Source organism: Pipistrellus hanaki, assembly GCF_964339955.1.
Source record: "Pipistrellus hanaki genome assembly, chromosome: 19".
In the NCBI taxonomy this organism is placed as follows: Eukaryota; Metazoa; Chordata; class Mammalia; order Chiroptera; family Vespertilionidae; genus Pipistrellus; species Pipistrellus hanaki.
Window position 1 is genome coordinate 1,166,912 of NC_140521.1, and position 17,536 is coordinate 1,184,447.

Consider the following 17,536-nt stretch of genomic DNA (forward strand, 5'->3'; position numbering starts at 1 on the left):
CCTGAGGAGTGGGCGGGGCAGGCGGGCGGCATGAGGACAGATGGACGGACAGGTGGATGAGCTAGCTGAGCTGCATGAAGAAGCATTTCATCGGGATCTGAATGGGCCCCTCCAGGAGCGTCCCCATGCCCAGGGCAGGGCTGCGGGTGGTCTGGAGACGGGCTCACCTCCTGCCAGACGGCGGGGTTCTGCTCCACGTCGTCGGGGAGGCTCCCGAAGCGATCGGCGAACTTCTCCGACAGGAGCATGATGTCCTCCCAGCCCTGGTCTGGCAGCCACGCGCAGGGCTTCTTCCGCTTGCTCTTCTCCAGGGAGATGTTTCCTGTCGCCACGGAGAAGCTCAGCCGCCGCACCAGGCGGTGCTGCCGGGCCTCCCCGGGGGCCAGCCGCCGGGAAGAGGAGCGGCTCCCTGTTCCGCCCTCAGGGCCCTCAGGCAGAGACCGGGCTCCGTCAGCCCAGAGCCTTGTCCGGGCTGGAATGTCAGCCTGGACCGAAGGTCCCCACGCGTGGCCAGAGCCGCTCCGGGCGGACGTGGTGGCGCCGCCGCGGGTGCCAGGCCCCCGCACGCGCGAACGGCTGGGCGCACGAACCTTTCAGGAAGAAGTCGAGCTCCTCCTGGGGGACTCTCCCCTCCGCCTGCTCTATCTTGATGGTCATGTTGAAGGAGAAGAGTAACTTGTGCCTCTCAAACAGCCCTGAGGAGAAACAAGGGGGACCCCCACTTCAAAGTCTTTCCTGAACACACGCACCCCATGCTCTCGCAGCACCGCTTACAGCGAAGGTGCCCCTGCAGGGGAGGGGGCTAGGGAACGGCGGTGCGTCTGCTCGGTGGGAGACCACGCTGCCGTAAAGAGGAGGGACCTCCAACCACCTGCAGAGCATGGGTAGAGCTGGAGAGCGTGATGCTGAGAGAAATAGCCAGTCGGAGGTAGATAAATATCACATGACCCCACTCATATGTGGGATATAATGATCAACATAAACTGAAGAAAAGAGCCAGAGACAAGGTAACACTGAACATTCCGTGCAACCTTGGGGGGGGAGGGGAGGGGAGGGGCGCGTTTAGAGAGCAACCAAAGGACTTGTAGCATGCATGTTAGCATGACCGATGGACACAGACAGTGGAGGGAGGGCAGGTGCTGGGGGTGGGAGCAGCTGGGGAGAGGTCAATGGGAGAAAAAGGAGACATATTAATACTTTAAACAGTAAAGAATTTAAATAAATTTTAAAGTCATTTCTAAAATGGAGTTTCTGGCACACAGTGTGCTTCCACATGACAGACCCGGACAGTGCAGCTGCACGGAGCCCTCCCTGCGTGGGGGTCCATGACCGAGGACAGAAGGCACAGGCCGTCTGTGTGCCTGTTCTCATGCAGCCTATGGAGGCGGGGCCGGTGCGGGGGCGGGCTCTGCGGTAGAGGAATACCTCCCCAGCCCTGCCTGAGGCGGCGGCTACGTCCTAGGCTCTTCTTCTCACAGAAGAAGGCACTCCTGGGGCAGCGACCCAGCAGCCTGTGACCCGAACTGCACGTGGCATGTGTGAGAGGGCACATGCACTTGGCGTCCTGGATCCAGCCCTGCCTGAAGCCACCATGGACCTTTCCGTCTTCTCAGCTGATCAACGCCCTTCCAGCGTCAGCTGGGTTTCCCATCACCTCAGGCTGAGGCTGACCTAACGCACAGGGCCTGGGACAGCTCTAGGACACCCTCTCCCATAGCGCGCCCCCCCGCTCCCACCGGGCCATTTCTCACCAGGCAAACCCTCAGGAGACACAAAGCCCAAGTCCGGTGAGAGCACAGGCTGACGCCCTCCCACCCTCGGGCACAAGCATCGTCCACAACCTTTGTCCTGCCCCCGGCCCGGCGGGCTGTCCCCTCCCTCCACAGGAGCTGTCACCCGACATCGGGACGAGGACCCCGGCCGGAGCACGGCACCTGTGCAGCCGTAGTTGTAGATGTTGAAGGTCAGCGTGTCCATGATGTTGCGGAGCCGCTTCGCGAGGACGGAGTCGGGCAGTGACTTCTTGAGCGACAGCCCGAAGACGTCGAGGAAGGCGCTCAGGGAGTACTGGTACATGGTGGTCACCAGCGCCATCTCCGACAGCACGAAGAACAAGATGGCGCCCCGCCGCGCCGCCGGCCGGTAGCCATCCCGCAGCCGGTCGATGTCCACGGCCGTCTTCTCCGCCAGCTTGAGCTTCTCCGACACCTGCGGGGAAGGTGCGGGTTGCCAAGGAGACAGGACACTCACACCCTCACCAAGGGCACGTACACCAGGAGGCAGAGCGGGAGGGGGAGAGGCAGCAGGTAGTAAAAAACAAAAATGACCCATGGTGCTCACAGGGCCCAGCAGGCACCACCGTGGCGAGAGGGGGGGCGCTCTCGGCTCATCCCACAGCACCTTCTCCCGACAGCCCGCATTCCACCCGGAGACTCGCAGCACCCCATCTCATTCCTCACGGGGCTGCACCCCAACTCCAGGACCCACCACGCCACACTTCCCCGGGCGTGGGACTTAATGCTCTCAGGACCTTGGAGATGGGGACAGGGAGAGTCCCAGGCTCCCCCGAGACCCGACCTGACCAGACAGGAGCCAGACCTGAGGCCACAGGGAGCCTGGCTCCCGGGAGGCAGAGAACAAAGCCAGCCGCAGGCGGCCCAGCCCAGAGTGGAAGGGGAGTCTGGATGGAGGGCTTGGCGTCCTGGATCCAGCCCTGCCTGAAGCCGCCATGGACCTTTCTGTCTTCTCAGCTGATCAACGCCCTCCCAGCATCAGCTGAGGAGGCTGGGTTTCCCATCACTCTCAGGGAGAGGCTGACCTAACGCACAGGGCCTGGGACACCTCTAGGACACCCTCTCCCATAGTGCCCCCTCCCCAGGGGGCCATTTCTCACCAGGCAAACCCTCAGGAGACGCAAAGCCCGAGGCCGGCGAGAGCACAGGCTGACGCCCTCCCGCCCGAAGCCCCGACTCCAGGCCCGGGACGCGAGCCCGGCGCGTGCGCTCCGAGCGGCGCACCTCCGTGGCCTTGGACTTGGTCTCCTCCAGGGTCTGCACCAGCTCCACGTTGTCCAGCATGTTGCCCGTGGAGGTGGCCAGCTCCCGCAGCAGCGAGTCCTCCAGGTCCTTCAGCAGGTTCTTGTTCTCGCTCGTCTCCTGGATGAGGTGCTCCCGCTGCTCCTCCAGCTCGTGCCTCTCGAAGGCCACCAGCACGCTCAGCAGCTGGTCCTCCAGGCCCTTCAGAGTGACTGGGCGGACACGAGCGCCTCACTGCTCTGTCCCCCCGACAGGCGTGCAGGAGGCCGCCCATCAGTGATTCCCTCTCATCCCTGAGGGTCCTCTCTCCCCCACTCCCTTCCTCTCGGAGCTCCATAGGAACATGCATGTTTCTAAACGACGTGACCACGAGAACGATGGGGGCCCTGAGTGACGTGAGGGCCGGGCAGGCCTGGCCTCGGGGGTCTCCCTGGCAGCCGGCCGCGTGCCCGGCCCGGGCTCACCGGTGTAGTTGATGACCATGGCCTTGCCGAACACGGACGGCGTGTAGCGGGGGTTGGCCAGCTTGGTGGTGAGGTAGAGCCGGAAGTTGGAGTCGTAGTCCACCTCCTTGTCGCCCAGGATGATGAACTGCCGGCCCTGGGACACCTTGATGTTCTTCTCCAGGACGCTGTCGATCACGGGGTCGATGTACTCGTCCACGTCGTGGAAGAGGAAGGGCGTGCCGTACTTGATGGCCATCTCCAGCTGCTTGAGGAAGTCCGGGTCGTTGAAGGAGGCGACCTGGGGGCGGGAGGCAGGTGCCGAGGGTCAGCGCGGCCTCACATCGGGGACCAGTGGGTGGCCTTGGAGCACAGGCAGGTGCAGACCAGGGAGCACGGCCAGAGACAGGAAGGAAAAGGGGGAACTCAGAGTCACGGACTTGATGATTTCAGCGAAGTGGCTGGCTCCCAGGCAGCAGGAAAACAAGGCCACAGACCCCACAAAAGCCTGCGCACGCGTGTTCTTAGCTGCACTGTTCACAACTGCCAGCCAGTGGCGACACCCTCCGGCGTCCGTGGCGGTGGGTGCCCGTGGCGCGGGCCACAGTGGGAACTGCGCAGCCACAAGCAGGAAGCGGCATGGCCCCTGCCAGTGGGGGTGACGATTCTGGGACCCCTTCCCATAGAGACCGGGGACAGGAACCGCGGGGGGGACATCTGCCAGAGGCCGGGCTGGGAGAACTGGGGAGGAGGGCAGTGCTCGGGACACAGCGCTCCTCTGGGCGACAGGAATGGACTCTGGTGGTGGGGACACAGCTCTGGGAGCACACCCAGCCCCTGGGGGGAAGTGCAGCCTCCGAAGGCAGCGCGATGGCCCTCGGCTGCTCACAGCCCACGGGGCAGCGAGCAGAGCAGAGTAACAGCCGGGGCTTCACCCCACCTTCCCGACTCAACACGGCTTGGGCTCCGTGCACGGGCTCACGGCCGGGCATCCCGGCGGGCACTGCTGGAAGCCCGGAGTGCCAGGGCGGGCATGGGCGGAGCCTGAGGCAGCGGGCGGAGGCGCGGACGGGGCCGGCGTACCCGCAGGTTGTTCTTCTCCTCCTTCCTCTTTATCCAGTTGAGTGCCTGCTGCTGGGGGTCGATGCAGAGCGGGAAGCGGCTGGCCCGCGTGGTGAGGATGCCGTTCTGGACGGACAGCTCGTCGGGGGGCAGGCCCTGGGAGCCCCACCTGGAAGGCACAGCGGCAGGGAAGCCCATGTCTCTTGCCAAGGCGTGAACCAAGGACTGGGGTGGTGGGGTCGGTTTTCCAGAACAACCCAGGGTTCCGAGACCGCGGACCCTCCTCGTGTCCGGGCGCGCGCTCCCACCTGCTGATCTCCACGTCGTCCGTGAGCAGGCTCTCCAGGCGGAAGGGGGAGCTCAGGGGGATCTCCCGGTCCATGATGTCGCGCTGCCACACCTGGTTCACCATCTCGTTGCGGAACTCCCAGGTGAAGGCGCCCTCGTAGCTCAGGAAGGCGGCGCACAGCAGGCAGTCGCCCAGCAGCCGGACGCGCCGGTGCATCAGCTCGTCCAGGTCCCTCAGCCATCTGGCGCAGGAGGGCGTGCGGTGAGCAGGCCCTTCCTGCACCCTCGGAAGAACATTCTAGAAGACCCGGCTGGACCCACCGCTAACGGCGTCACAGAGAGAGACACATGGATGGGTTGCCTCCCACACGTGCCTGGACCAGGGCCAGGGGTCGAGTCTGAAAACCCAGGTACGTGCCCTCGACCAGAATTGAACCCGGGACCCTTCATTCCTTGGGCAACGCCCTCTCTATCCACTGGGCCACCCCAGCGAGCGCCCAATCCCGCCCCCGGGTTCCGGTGGGAACCTGATGTTCTCGGAGCCCAGCCCCGAGATGAGCTTGTCGGCCGCGATGAGCCGGCGCTCCATGATCTCCGCCTCCTCCTGCAGCTTCTGCTTCTCCAGGATGGCCGCCTCGTACTTGGCGCCCAGGGCCTCCAGCTCTCTCTGGATGGCGGCCAGCTCGTTCTGGATCTTCTCCAGCTCCCGCTTCGTGAGGAAGAAGTTGCGCTCCAGCCTGGCCACCTGCGGGACGGTTACAGTGGGACCTTGGGACGGGACCGTGGCCTCCAGAGGCCAGGAGGCTGCTGAACGGCACAGGCAGCGCCCACGACAAGCTACTGCCCGCCCACCGCCCTCAGCACGCACGGGAGAAGCCCGCTTCCCCGGCCGCAGTCCCAGCCTTCCGGACCGCACGGGTCATCGATGGCGACCGCTGCCCTTGACAACCTCGCCTCTCATCCCGCGCTCGGCACAGGAAACGGGGAAATCTTTAGGACAGTCTGTCCTTGGCCACTAGCCCCAAACGAGAGCTGTAGCTTGTTGACTGGGGAGAAGTGTTTACGGGGCTTAAATCAGAGCCTGGCCGGACCTCCCCGCAGAGCAGCGGGCATGAGCGCTCTGACTCTGCGTGGCCCTCAGGGCAGGGTCTGCGCCTCCCGGGCGGGCGGTACCTTCTCCCTCTTGGGCTTGATCTCCTTGAACACGTCGCAGTAGCCCATCACGGCCTCGACGAACTTGAGCATCCCCAGGCCGGCCTTGCTCACGGCCTCCATCTCCTCAATGGTGGTGTTGAGCGTCTTCAGGAGGCCTGAAGGCAGAGCCAGCGGCTCGGTGCCGAGGACAAGGCGTGTGACCGGGCCTCACCCGTGTGCGGGGCCCAGGGGCCACGGACAGCAGGGTGGGCCTACCCTAAACGTGCTCTATGTCAGGGATGTTTAAGATGAGTGACAAGCACAGAACATCCTGTGACAGGGGCGCTTCCGCATGGCAGCCAGCAGCCCCAGGGGACTCCCCGCCAAGGAGGCCCAGAGCAGCAGTCACCAGGTTCGCAGGCCATTAGGGGTCACGGCAGCCTCGCCCACTCCCTCGCCTGCAGAGTAACCCCTCATCCCACAGTCCTGTCAGGGAACCAGAGCACCCCCTCCTGCTTCACGGGACAGCGCACCATCTGCCTCCAGGACCACTCCTCCACCCGCGCCTCCGGCTCTCCGCCCCGCCCCAGGCCTGAGGGGTCCCGGGGAGGGCGAGCGGCCGTCCCGCCACGCACTGCGGATGTTCTTCACTTGGCCCTGCGTGATGGAGTCGAAGTCGATCTCCATGAGCGAGCGCAGGAAGTTGGGGTCGGACATCATGCCCTTGGCGGTCTTCCAGTTGAGCTCCTTGTAGCCCTTCATGATGAGGATGCACTCGCACACCGTCTGCACCTGCTTCGGGGGCTTCGCGAACGACCTGGTGGACACGGAGGCGGGGAGTGCGCGGCCTCAACAAGGGTCCCGGCACATGCGCACCAGGGCTAGGCCTCAGCCGCCACGGCCGGGCTGCTTTCTGGAGTGACGCGGGGACGACCGAGGGGGAAGCGCCCTGTGGTACCTGATCTCGGTCACGTCCGACTTGTCCAGCTTCTGCAGCTCCAGCTTGGCCGCCTCCAGGATGGGCATGACCTCGGCGAGGGCCGTCTCGGCTTCGGCCTTCTCCACGGCGATGATCTTGTTCTGCTCCTCGATGTCCATGGCCTTCTCCTCCGCCAGCTTCTTCTTCTCCTCGGCTGGGGGCGGGGTTAGAGGCTGCTGGGTGTGGGGGACGGGCCCCCGCTTTGAGCCAGAGCAGTGCAGCCCTGCAGGGTCGCTGCTGGGCCATCGGGGAGGTGTGCCCCCTGGACGCCGGGTCTCCACCCAGGACTGCTGCTCTGCCCGACCTCCAGCCACGTCCCACCTGGCTGCCCTCCCTGTCTCTGGCTCGCTGGGGCCTCTCTGCCTTTTCATCACCCCTTTCCCATGTGCGTTCAGGCTCAGCTCAGAAGCCACTCCGTCGTGGCCTGCATGCTGCTCCCATCTCATCACTCTGTGCCTGCCTCATGGCGCCGTCCGGCCCGGACTCAGAGCTCCCTGGCGGCTGGCTGTGCGTTCCCTTCCCACACACAGCACCTCCCGAGGCCCACAGGAGGTACCCGGGGGAATGATGCTCCCCCCAACGCACGCCCACCAGAGCCTCAGAACGCCGCCTGCTGTGCAAGTGTCTCTGTCGAGGCACTCGGTTCACCTGAGGTGACAGTGGGCACCCATTGCTGTGTCCTTGGTAAGGCCCCGAGGGTGCAGAGATGGAGGAAGAGGTCATGTGACAGAGGTGGGAGGAGGCATCTATGACCGATCAGCGCCCAGGGCTCCTGTGTGGGCCGCCCCGCCCGCCGCACTCACCGATGGCCGTGTTGGTGGCTATCTCTTCCAGCAGGGCCTCGCAGGCGCTGGACTTCTCGGCCAGCACGATCTTCTGCTCGGCCAGCTTCCTGTTCAGCTCGTCCAGCTGGATGGAGGCCTCCTTCAGCTTGTCCAGCCCGCCCTCCAGCCGCTTGCACTGAGCTGAGGAGAGAGCGGCCTCCAGCAGCCAGCACGCCAGTGGCCTCGCGGCGCCGCGCCCGGCCCAGGGTCCCCGAGAAACAGCCTTCTCATGAAATGCCAAGCGCCGCTCGGCACCTCCACGGCCGGAGGTGTTGGCATGGCGTCAGCCAAAATGAACGCATTTCCGAAACAACCCTTGGTCTGGCCAAGAGTCGCAGCATTTTTTAAAAAGCTTTTCCCGACAAAGAAAATAGGAAAGGACTTAAACCAGAATCAGGTGGAGATGGCCTCTATGCAGAGATGTTAGGAGCGATTGTAAACGTCCCTTCCCCAGCTCGGAAGCTGTGCCTTAGCACAATGGGTGTCTTAGGCTCGTCCTTTTCAGTAAGAAATAAGTTAGAAACTAAAAACATCCGAACAGAGCATTGCTGCCGCCCGGTCCCCGCAGTGCAGGGCACTCAGAGCCCCACCCAGGAAGTGACCTCCCTCGGAAGCACCGCCCACAGACAGGGTCAGGGTCTGGATGGTCGGTGATGACATGCGCCCAGGCTCACCTATGTTGAACTGCGTTTTCTCGTCCAGTAACTTGGAGTACGTGCTAATGAAGTCCAGGTAGTTCTTGGGGGTGACGTAGTTGCTGCGCCTCAGCTTCTGCAGAAACTGTTTGCTGAACTCGCCCACGGACCCGTGGACCAGCACCACGTGCTCCACCAGGTCTTCTAGGTGCTCTTCTGGGATCATCGTGTTAGGCCCTAAAGAGGGCGGGCGGAGAGCGGGCCTCCTCACGCAAGGACAAGAGCAGGTCCTCGGAAAGTTAAAGAACTCCCTGGGGACCCAGCAATTCCGCTCCGGGCTGTGTCCCCCAAACGAGTGAAATCCGACCCAAGCCGGTTCTCAGACGCTGATGTTCACAGCAGCGGGAGTCCCAGCAGCCAAAGCAGAGGTGGCCTGTGCCCAGCCACGGACGATGGGTGAGAACGTGGTCCATCCACGCAACGGGATGCTAGTCAGCCTGAGGGGAAGGCATGCCCGAAAGCATGCTACACGCAAGCAGACAGAGGGACAAGCGTTGCGTGCCTGACTTGCATGAAACATCTACAAGAGGCACATTCGCAGAGACGGAACGCAGCTGGTGGTGACAGGGAATGGGGGAGGGAGGAGGACGGGAATCAGGGCTAAATGGGCACCCAGTTGTGGGTGGTGGCGGCGGCACAACGCGAATGTACCTAAATGCCAGTGAGCTGTGCATGTAAAATTAGTTAAAAAGACCAAGTTTACGTTATATGTATTTTACACCAAAACAGTGATATAAAATTTTGAACCAGTCAAAAACAAGACCATTGTCACTGCGGGCGGCCACTCTGGGCCACGGTGTGCTCCACACGCCGAAATGCCCTCTGAGAAGCGGACAGCCCTCCTGCTTTGTCCCTCCCCCGCCCTGCACTCCTCCTGACAGGGGTGTTCCTTACTGACTAGGTGTTTGCCCGGGCACTTTATGTGTTTACTCCTAGTTGTTAATCCTCTCCCGAGGGTATTTTTCCCTTGATGTTTAGAAAGAATGAAGGCTCAGTGGTTAAGTGTTGACCTATGACCCAGGAGGTCATGGTTTGATTCCCGGTCAGGGCACATGCCCAGGTTTCAGGCTCGATCCCCGGTATAGGGTGTACAGGAGGCAGCCGATCCGTGATTCTCTCTCATCATGGATGCTTCTCTCTCTCTCCCCCTCCTTCTCCCTTCCTCTCTGAAATCAATAAAAATGTATTTTAACACATTGCGGATGGATCATGAGAATTCCCGCTCCATATTATACAGTGTTTTATAAAGTGTCATACTTTAAAAAGATATTAGCTTGTGAGAACATGTAATAAATAACGCAACGGGCGTTTAATTTGCAGGCGTGCCTTTAACATCTATGTAAAACGTCTTTTGTACTCGTTCAATAGAAACGTATCCAGCCACTGGGCAAAGCTGGCAATGAAACTCCTGGCGCGCAGTGTGTTCAAAGAAAGCGAGGACAAACTGCTTTGTCACAGCACCAATGTGGTCCCGTCCGAGCTGCCACTTACCTAGAAATGACTTGGCGACCGCGTGCAGGGCCTGGGGCGGCCAGGGCATGAACCAGTCAATGCCCGTGTTATTCACCAGACCTGGAAGGCAGAGAAACAGAGGGTGGCTGTGCAACACCGACACACCTTCCATTCCCGACCAATGCGTTCGAGATCACACAGCAGCCGCGGTTGCTCCGGTCCAGCTGCTGACACGAGGGCAGTCTGGGCACTAGGACGCCTGCAGCCCCTGGCGCCTCGCAGGGTGTACCTGCCAGCCCAGCGCGGACAAGCCAGTGTGCCGAGGGCACTGCACCTCCCACAGGCCGCCCGATCCTGGCGCAGGGAAGCAGCGGAGGTGCTGCTGAGCGCACCCGGGGCCTCGCCCTGGGACTGTGAGCTTGTCCTGCTTCCAGGATGGCACCCCCGGGGACAACACGCACTGCTGGCCTCACACTGCACAGCCCAAACCCCAACCCACGACCCGCGTTTCACTTGCAGGTAAAGCCTCAAGTCGTGCGTGGCTCCCGAGGCACGGGCCCTGCTGGGGCGCACCTGGGAAGTTGCGGCACCAGGTCCGCAGGGTGTCGCCCACAGGCGACATGCCCAGGACGATGTGCAGGTTGTTGGCACTCTTGTTCACGAAGTACTGCCACACGGACTCCTTGGCCGGCCCGACGCCCTGCTTCTGCGCCTCCGTGCCAATCTGGCTGAGGATGGACTCCTTCTCCTCTTCGCCGAAGAGCGCGGGCACGATGCCTGTGGGCGAGGACAGGGTTCCCGGGGCTCCGAGCAGGCAGAGCACAGGGTCCCGGGAAGAGCCCGAACAGCAGCTCTGAGAGCCAGGCTCACCCCTTCGAGCCTGTGTCCTCCCCTGTGACATGGGAACCACAAAGGCCTCTGCTTCCCTGGAGGGTTCTCATCTGGGGCAAGTGCCCCCGAGAGAGCTGGCCATATGGGGGCCTGTGTTCCAGCCGCACGGCCGCCCCCCCCCCCCCCCCCCCGGGTGAGCGCCTGCAGGCGGCCGGCACCTGAGGTGAGCATGTTGTTGATGAGCTCCAGGAAGCCCTCCTCCACCACGTGCGCGTCCGTGAACAGGAAGATGGTCGTCTTGTTCTCGATGCCCAGACTCATGTAGAGGCTCTTCAGGTCTTCCCGGAAGTTGGTCTCCGAGTAGCCGCGGCTCAGGAGGATCTCAAACACCTGCCGGCACGGAGCAAGGTGCTGGTGAGACCGAGCGTGGGGCGGGGGCGCTCCGTGACACAGAACTCTGCGTCTGCAGGGACTGGACCGCCAGGGCGAGAGCCACCGGGGAGGGACGGAGGAGCCAGGCCAATCAGGTGGCCAGGCTGTTTCACACAAGAATACTGAGTGAGAAACTCGGGACCAAAAACTGTCACATCCTTCTGTCACACAGACCGGACAGGCACTCGGAGCCTGTACGGGGGGTTGGGGGGTGCGGCCAGCACAGGCTGTCCACGCGGGGCTCTGACGGAGGACGGGGTGTGAGGGACCTTCGGTTGTAAAGGGAGCGAGCTGAGTGACAGGGAGGAAAGGCAGGCAAGAAACCAGGAGGCGAGGAGGAAGCCGAGGAGAGCGTCAGTGAAGGGGGGGACGGCACCTGCACAGCCCTGGGGGCGCACCTCGTAGCCGGCCGTGAAGGCGGCCAGCCGGGCCAGGGACTGCTTCCCCGAGCCGCCGACGCCCACCAGCAGCGCGTGGCCGCGGTCCAGGCGGATGATGCGGTGCACGCGCGTCAGGTGCTCCAGCGCGTCGTCGAAGAGCACCAGGTCCATGCGGGTGTTGCTCTCGTTGTACTCCTCCATGATCTCCTGCGGGGACCGTGCGGGGGGTTAGGTGTCCAGGAGGGCCTGAGCGTGGGGGGAGACGCCCTCGGAGCCTGAGGGGCTGGAGGGTGACATCGGGGGGTTCAGGGGCCTGTGCCCAGCATTCACGATGGAGGCTTCCGTCACCAGCAGGTGGCTGAGCCCACGCTGGTTGCCAGGCTCCACTCGGGAGAGTGGCTCCCAAACCTGGCGGTGCACCGGCTCCCGGGACCCTCCCTGGCTCGGCCTGCGTTTCATACACTCCCCGGGTCGCTCCCATGCCCCGCCCGCACCTGGAACAGAGCCTTGGCCGCCTCGTAGTCCTGGATGTCCTCGTAAATGCGCTCCTCCTCCTCGTGCAGCGCCATGCGGAAGTCTCCAAACAGGATGGGGTCCCTCAGCACCACCTCCTCGTCGTCCTTGAAGTACTCCGTGACCAGGTCCGCGATGTACTCTTGCACCTGCGACAGGGGCCAGTGAAGGCAAACCCACCCGTGCGCCCGCAGTGCGGGGAAGCTCCGCCAGGGTCAGGGGCCCCTCCCTCCTCCACTCAGTGCCTAGTCACTGCGTAGCAACACAAGGGTTTGCCTACCCCCTCCTCTCCCCCCGCCCCGGGACCCGCGGCCGGGCCTCTGCGTGGCTCTGCGCACGGACCAGCTCCTTGTCCTCCTCGTTGATCAGCCGGTCGTGGAAGACCCGCAGACACTCGTTCCTCCAGACTCGCACCATCTGGGCCACCGTCTGGAAGCTGCGTGGGAGGGACGCCATCAGCCGCGCGGCATCGGAGCCGTGGCTGAGGCTCCCGTTCCACGGGGTTCTCGGGTGCGGACAGGACAGAGCCTCCGTGGGCCGCCCCGCCAGCCCGCCCGCCCGCCGGGAAGGCTGGCTCTCTGTGAAGACCATGCAGTGGAGCCCACAGCGCGGCCTCCGGGAGGCAGAGGAGGGCGCCGTCTCTGAAGGACACGCGTGACACAGGATGCGCCTGCGGCTCCGCTGGCAGGACCGGGATCTAAAACCAGCACCGGGCACAGAGCGCCTCCTCCTCAGAGCCAGCTCCGTCCCGGCAAAGAGCCCTCCACCTCCCCAAATGCCGCCGGAGCCGCCCCTCCGAGCTGCCAGTCCGAGCGCCTCGAGGGCACCGAGTCGGTCTGGGCTGGCGGGAAGGCTTCACCCGTTCACAGGATGTGGATTTATAATGTGACTCTGCTTACAAACCCACGTGATGTGTTCATTGATGCAAACGTACACGCTCACAAAGAAACACAAAATAAAAACGGAGGAAAGGAACACACCGACCAGGCTAGCCTGACAGAGAACACGTGTGTGCCCAGCTCCCATTCTCTGTGCTTGCTGCTCCACAGACACACAGTTCGCCATTTTAACTGTGAACAATTCGGTGGCAGGAGAGAGGAACACACGGGCAAGGGCAGACACGGGGACTGAGAACGAGAGGGCAGCAGCGCGGTCCGGCCGGGGACGCACCGTCCCGCCACCCTCTGCCTCCTGTGCCTCCGCCTCCAACCCCGGGCGGACGAGGCAGCGGGCGGGCAGGAGGCGGAGGGACAGGAGGCAGAGGGTGGTGAGCGGGCCTTGTCTTAAGGACCCACCGCTCAGGCTTGGTGAGCACCAGCCCTTGGAAGACCCGCGAGAGGTCGCGCAGGTTGAAGATGTAGTGGAACTTGGACGGGGTGGGCGGCAGGTCCTGCACGATGTCCGTGTAGAGCTGCAGCGTGCAGCGCGTCAGCCTGTTGCTCACGGCGATGATGCTCTCGTGAAACACCTGGCAGGTGGGACAGGCGGGAAAGGTGGCGCCAGAGCCCGCACACGGCACACGCTCAGCCGCGAGCAGGAACGGAGCCGCATCCCAATCGCAGGCCGAGGCGCTTAGGGCACGGCCCTTTCTGCCTAAAAACCTATTGTTTGTGGGGGCCCGGGGAAAAGGGGAGTCTAATTGGGGCTGGATCACACTCCTCCCCCTCCTGGCTTTGAAAGAAAGCAAGCGTTCGCAGCCGAGGAGCACCGCGGCGCTGGCCTCGTGCCCGGTGCGCAGTCGCCCCGCCCGCCTACGGGACCCGCTGGTGCGAGGCGACGACGGTCCTCACCGAGGTGTGGCCCCTCAGGATGGAGAAGTAGATGAGGTGCAGGGACGCCTCCGAGGGGAACGGCACGTTGAAGACGCTGAACAGCGAGAGGAAGCGCGGGTCCACCTCGTTGCGGCCGCCGCCCGCCTTGCCCATGGCGGCGATGAAGCCCAGGTCGCGGATGCTCTTGCAGTTGAGCTCCTTGCCGCGGTCGTACAGGAAGCCCTTCTCCAGCAGCAGCTTCAGCAGGGCGATGGGCTGCTGCGTGCCGTACTCGTCCACCTGCGTTCGGAGGAGACACGGCGCCTTCGCCTTCACCCCGAGCACGGCACCCTCACCTCCCGGGTCTGCAACTGCGGGGGCGTTCGCCGCGGGGCCCCCGAGACCCGGCCCTGGGGCGGGGCCGCACAGGGTGCTCCTCGCTGGGCAGCACCGATGCCACAGGAGCTGCTCAGTGCACATGCTGACTGAATGGATGGGCAGAGAAACACGGTGGACGGACGCATGCAGAGAGGGGCAGACGGATGCGTGACAGAGGAATGATGAGTGGGCGTGTGGGTGGGTGCATGGACGGATGGATGTCTAACGGGTAGATGCGTTAGTAGATTCACAGTGTACAGATGCATGGACAGATGGTTGATGGGAGGATGGATAGGTACGTGGACAGATGGGCTGATGGGAGGCTGGACAGGTAGGGACAGATGGGTTGATGAGAGGATGGACAGAGGTGTGGACAGATGAACTGATGGGAGGATAGACAGGTGCGTGGACAGATGGGGTGGTGGGAGGAAGGACAGATGGGTTGATGGGAGGATGGACAGAAGCATGGACAGATGGGTTGATGGGAGGATAGACAGATGGGCTGATGGGAGGATGGACAGATGGGTTGATGGGAGGATGGACAGATGGGTTGATAGGAGGATGGACAGATGGATTGATGGATGGACAGATGCATGGACAGATGGGTTGGTGGGAGGATGGACAGGTGCGTGGACAGATGGGTTGATGGGAGGATGGACAGATGGGCTGATGGGAGGATGGACAGATGGGCTGATGGGAGGATGGACAGATGCATGGACAGATGGGTTGGTGGGAGGAAGGACAGATGGGTTGATGGGAGGATGGACAGATGGGTTGATGGATGGACAGGTGCGTGGACAGATGGGCTGATGGGAGGACGGACAGGTGCGTGGACAGATGGGTTGATGGGAGGATGGACAGATGGATTGATGGATGGACAGGTGCGTGGACAGATGGGTTGATGGGAGGATGGACAGATGGATTGATGGGAGGATGGACAGATGCGTGGACAGATGGGCTGATGGGAGGACGGACAGGTGCGTGGACAGATGGGCTGATGGGAGGACGGACAGGTGCGTGGACAGATGGGTTGGTGGGAGGATGGACAGATGGATTGATGGATGGACAGGTGCGTGGACAGATGGGTTGATGGGAGGATGGACAGATGGATTGATGGGAGGATGGACAGATGCGTGGACAGATGGGCTGATGGGAGGACGGACAGGTGCGTGGACAGATGGGTTGATGGGAGAATGGACAGATGCGTGGACAGATGGGCTGATGGGAGGACGGACAGGTGCGTGGACAGATGGGCTGATGGGAGGCTGGACAGGTAGGGACAGATGGGTTGATGAGAGGATGGACAGAGGTGTGGACAGATGGGTTGATGGGAGGATGGACAGATGGATTGATGGATGGACAGATGCATGGACAGATGGGTTGGTGGGAGGATGGACAGGTGCGTGGACAGATGGGCTGATGGGAGGATGGACAGATGGATTGATGGATGGACAGATGCATGGACAGATGGGTTGGTGGGAGGATGGACAGGTGCGTGGACAGATGGGCTGATGGGAGGATGGACAGATGGATTGATGGATGGACAGGTGCGTGGACAGATGGGCTGATGGGAGGATGGACAGATGGATTGATGGATGGACAGATGCATGGACAGATGGGTTGGTGGGAGGATGGATAGGTGCGTGGACAGATGGGCTGATGGGAGGCTGGACAGGTAGGGACAGATGGGTTGATGAGAGGATGGACAGAGGTGTGGACAGATGGATTGATGGGAGGATGGACAGATGCGTGGACAGATGGGCTGATGGGAGGACGGACAGGTGCCTGGACAGATAGATGAACCCTACTTTGAACAGAGCCCTCTGGGAGGCAGAAGTTCAGGAAGGATGGCGCTGTCTAAGTGACATAAACGTAAAGCCCAGGACTAAGCAGCTTTGCCTTCGCAGGCTCGAGCTCCCGCCCCGGGGCAATCCAGAGGCTTCTGGGGGCGTGCCTGCCGTGGCCTCATGGACATGGGGCCGAGGACAGTGCGGTACCGAGAGCACAGCTCGTTTGGAAACACCCGCTCACGCACACGTGAGATGGGGCGCAGAGGCCGCCTCCCGCTGCGCTGCTCCTAAGGAGCCGAGGAACCCCGTCCAGGACAAGCCCCTCTAAGAAGAGCAGCCGACCACCACACACACATACACACACGCACTCCCACCACACACACATACACACACGAACACACACACACACACACACACACACACACCAGCCACAGCCCCGCCCCCTCCCCACCCGTGAACCCCACGACCTTGGGCATATTCATGTCGTCCATGAACACCAGCAGGCGCTTTCCCATGGGGGGCCCGTAGGTGTCCTTGGTGCGCTTTTCCACGTTGGCTTCTAAGTTCCTCTGGATGTCCAGGGAGGTGGTGCGGGAGGAGAAGTTGACAATCAGCACAATCTGCACAGGAAGAGACGTCCCAAACCATAAACGTCCGCCCAGAGGCCCCGTCCCTCACAGACGCACCGCACCCACTTCCAGTGCGGGCAGGCCGTCGGCTTCCCTCTCCACAGCCTGCAGGGGCAGCAACGAGCTGCCGCCTGTGACCTCGGGGACAACCTCCAAAGAGCCCTGAACCTCTGAGGCCCCTCCGCTGCGGGGCGGGAGCTGCGCAGGGCTGTGCACCCAGAGGACACGCCCAGGCAGGGCAACGCGACACACTGCTGCTCACGTTCGTCTCCTCGCTCAGGTGTTTGAGGAAGTTCTGGGTGGTGGCTGTCTTCGAGGTGCCAGACTCGCCGACCAGGAGGACGGGATGCTTGATCTTGACCAGGCGCTCCAGCACCCAGGTCGTGCGGGTGGTGTCCACCGTGTGAACTGCGGGACGGGACAGCCCAGGGGCAGCGTCACCGACACGCCGGGGGCGAGCGCCACGGGACAGGGCCTGGCTCTCACTCACCCAGGATCTCGATGAACCGCTTCTCGCGGGAGTGCACGTACTCGGGGACCAGCCTGCTCCACGGGACCCACCTCTTCTGGGCGGGATCGAAGTGGAAGTCGTACAGGGTCGGGAGCTGAGCTGCAGGAAGCGACAGCCCACGCCACTTGGGTCACAGACGTGGAATCGCACCATCGGCCCGGCACAGGCTTGCAATGAGCGCACGCCACTGTCCCGGGGCAGCAGCTTCCTGGAGAACTTCCTACGCCCCCCCACTCCACACAGACTGGCCGGGGAGCAGCCCCCTCACCCGCTGCACACACACTGCGCCCGGAGCCAGCGCTGCCGGCCCTGGCAGAGACCTGCGGAGCCCCGGCTGGGATGCGGCGTGGGCAGCAGCCCCGGGCCCTGGGTGGTGGGGAGAGAGACAGGTAAGCAGGCAACGGGGCTC

General features: G+C 63.0%; 1 protein-coding gene across 1 annotated transcript in view; it reads right to left on the reverse strand.

Moving 5' to 3' along the window:
- DNAH10 (dynein axonemal heavy chain 10) overlaps nucleotides 1–17,536 on the reverse strand; it is a gene marked incomplete at its 5' end in the record, with an annotated part of 56,496 nt that overhangs the window by 5,384 nt on the left and 33,576 nt on the right. The window contains 24 exons of the mRNA XM_084868458.1: nucleotides 168–322; nucleotides 591–695; nucleotides 1,935–2,208; nucleotides 3,018–3,247; nucleotides 3,500–3,779; nucleotides 4,562–4,709; nucleotides 4,849–5,070; nucleotides 5,356–5,573; nucleotides 6,002–6,138; nucleotides 6,598–6,779; nucleotides 6,921–7,095; nucleotides 7,745–7,906; nucleotides 8,440–8,637; nucleotides 9,952–10,032; nucleotides 10,486–10,689; nucleotides 10,962–11,133; nucleotides 11,574–11,762; nucleotides 12,050–12,217; nucleotides 12,411–12,504; nucleotides 13,364–13,536; nucleotides 13,859–14,119; nucleotides 16,455–16,607; nucleotides 16,879–17,024; nucleotides 17,107–17,226. Of these exons, the coding sequence (XP_084724584.1) occupies nucleotides 168–322; nucleotides 591–695; nucleotides 1,935–2,208; nucleotides 3,018–3,247; nucleotides 3,500–3,779; nucleotides 4,562–4,709; nucleotides 4,849–5,070; nucleotides 5,356–5,573; nucleotides 6,002–6,138; nucleotides 6,598–6,779; nucleotides 6,921–7,095; nucleotides 7,745–7,906; nucleotides 8,440–8,637; nucleotides 9,952–10,032; nucleotides 10,486–10,689; nucleotides 10,962–11,133; nucleotides 11,574–11,762; nucleotides 12,050–12,217; nucleotides 12,411–12,504; nucleotides 13,364–13,536; nucleotides 13,859–14,119; nucleotides 16,455–16,607; nucleotides 16,879–17,024; nucleotides 17,107–17,226 (4,247 nt within the window). The remainder of the gene's footprint in view (nucleotides 1–167; nucleotides 323–590; nucleotides 696–1,934; nucleotides 2,209–3,017; nucleotides 3,248–3,499; nucleotides 3,780–4,561; nucleotides 4,710–4,848; nucleotides 5,071–5,355; nucleotides 5,574–6,001; nucleotides 6,139–6,597; nucleotides 6,780–6,920; nucleotides 7,096–7,744; nucleotides 7,907–8,439; nucleotides 8,638–9,951; nucleotides 10,033–10,485; nucleotides 10,690–10,961; nucleotides 11,134–11,573; nucleotides 11,763–12,049; nucleotides 12,218–12,410; nucleotides 12,505–13,363; nucleotides 13,537–13,858; nucleotides 14,120–16,454; nucleotides 16,608–16,878; nucleotides 17,025–17,106; nucleotides 17,227–17,536) is intronic.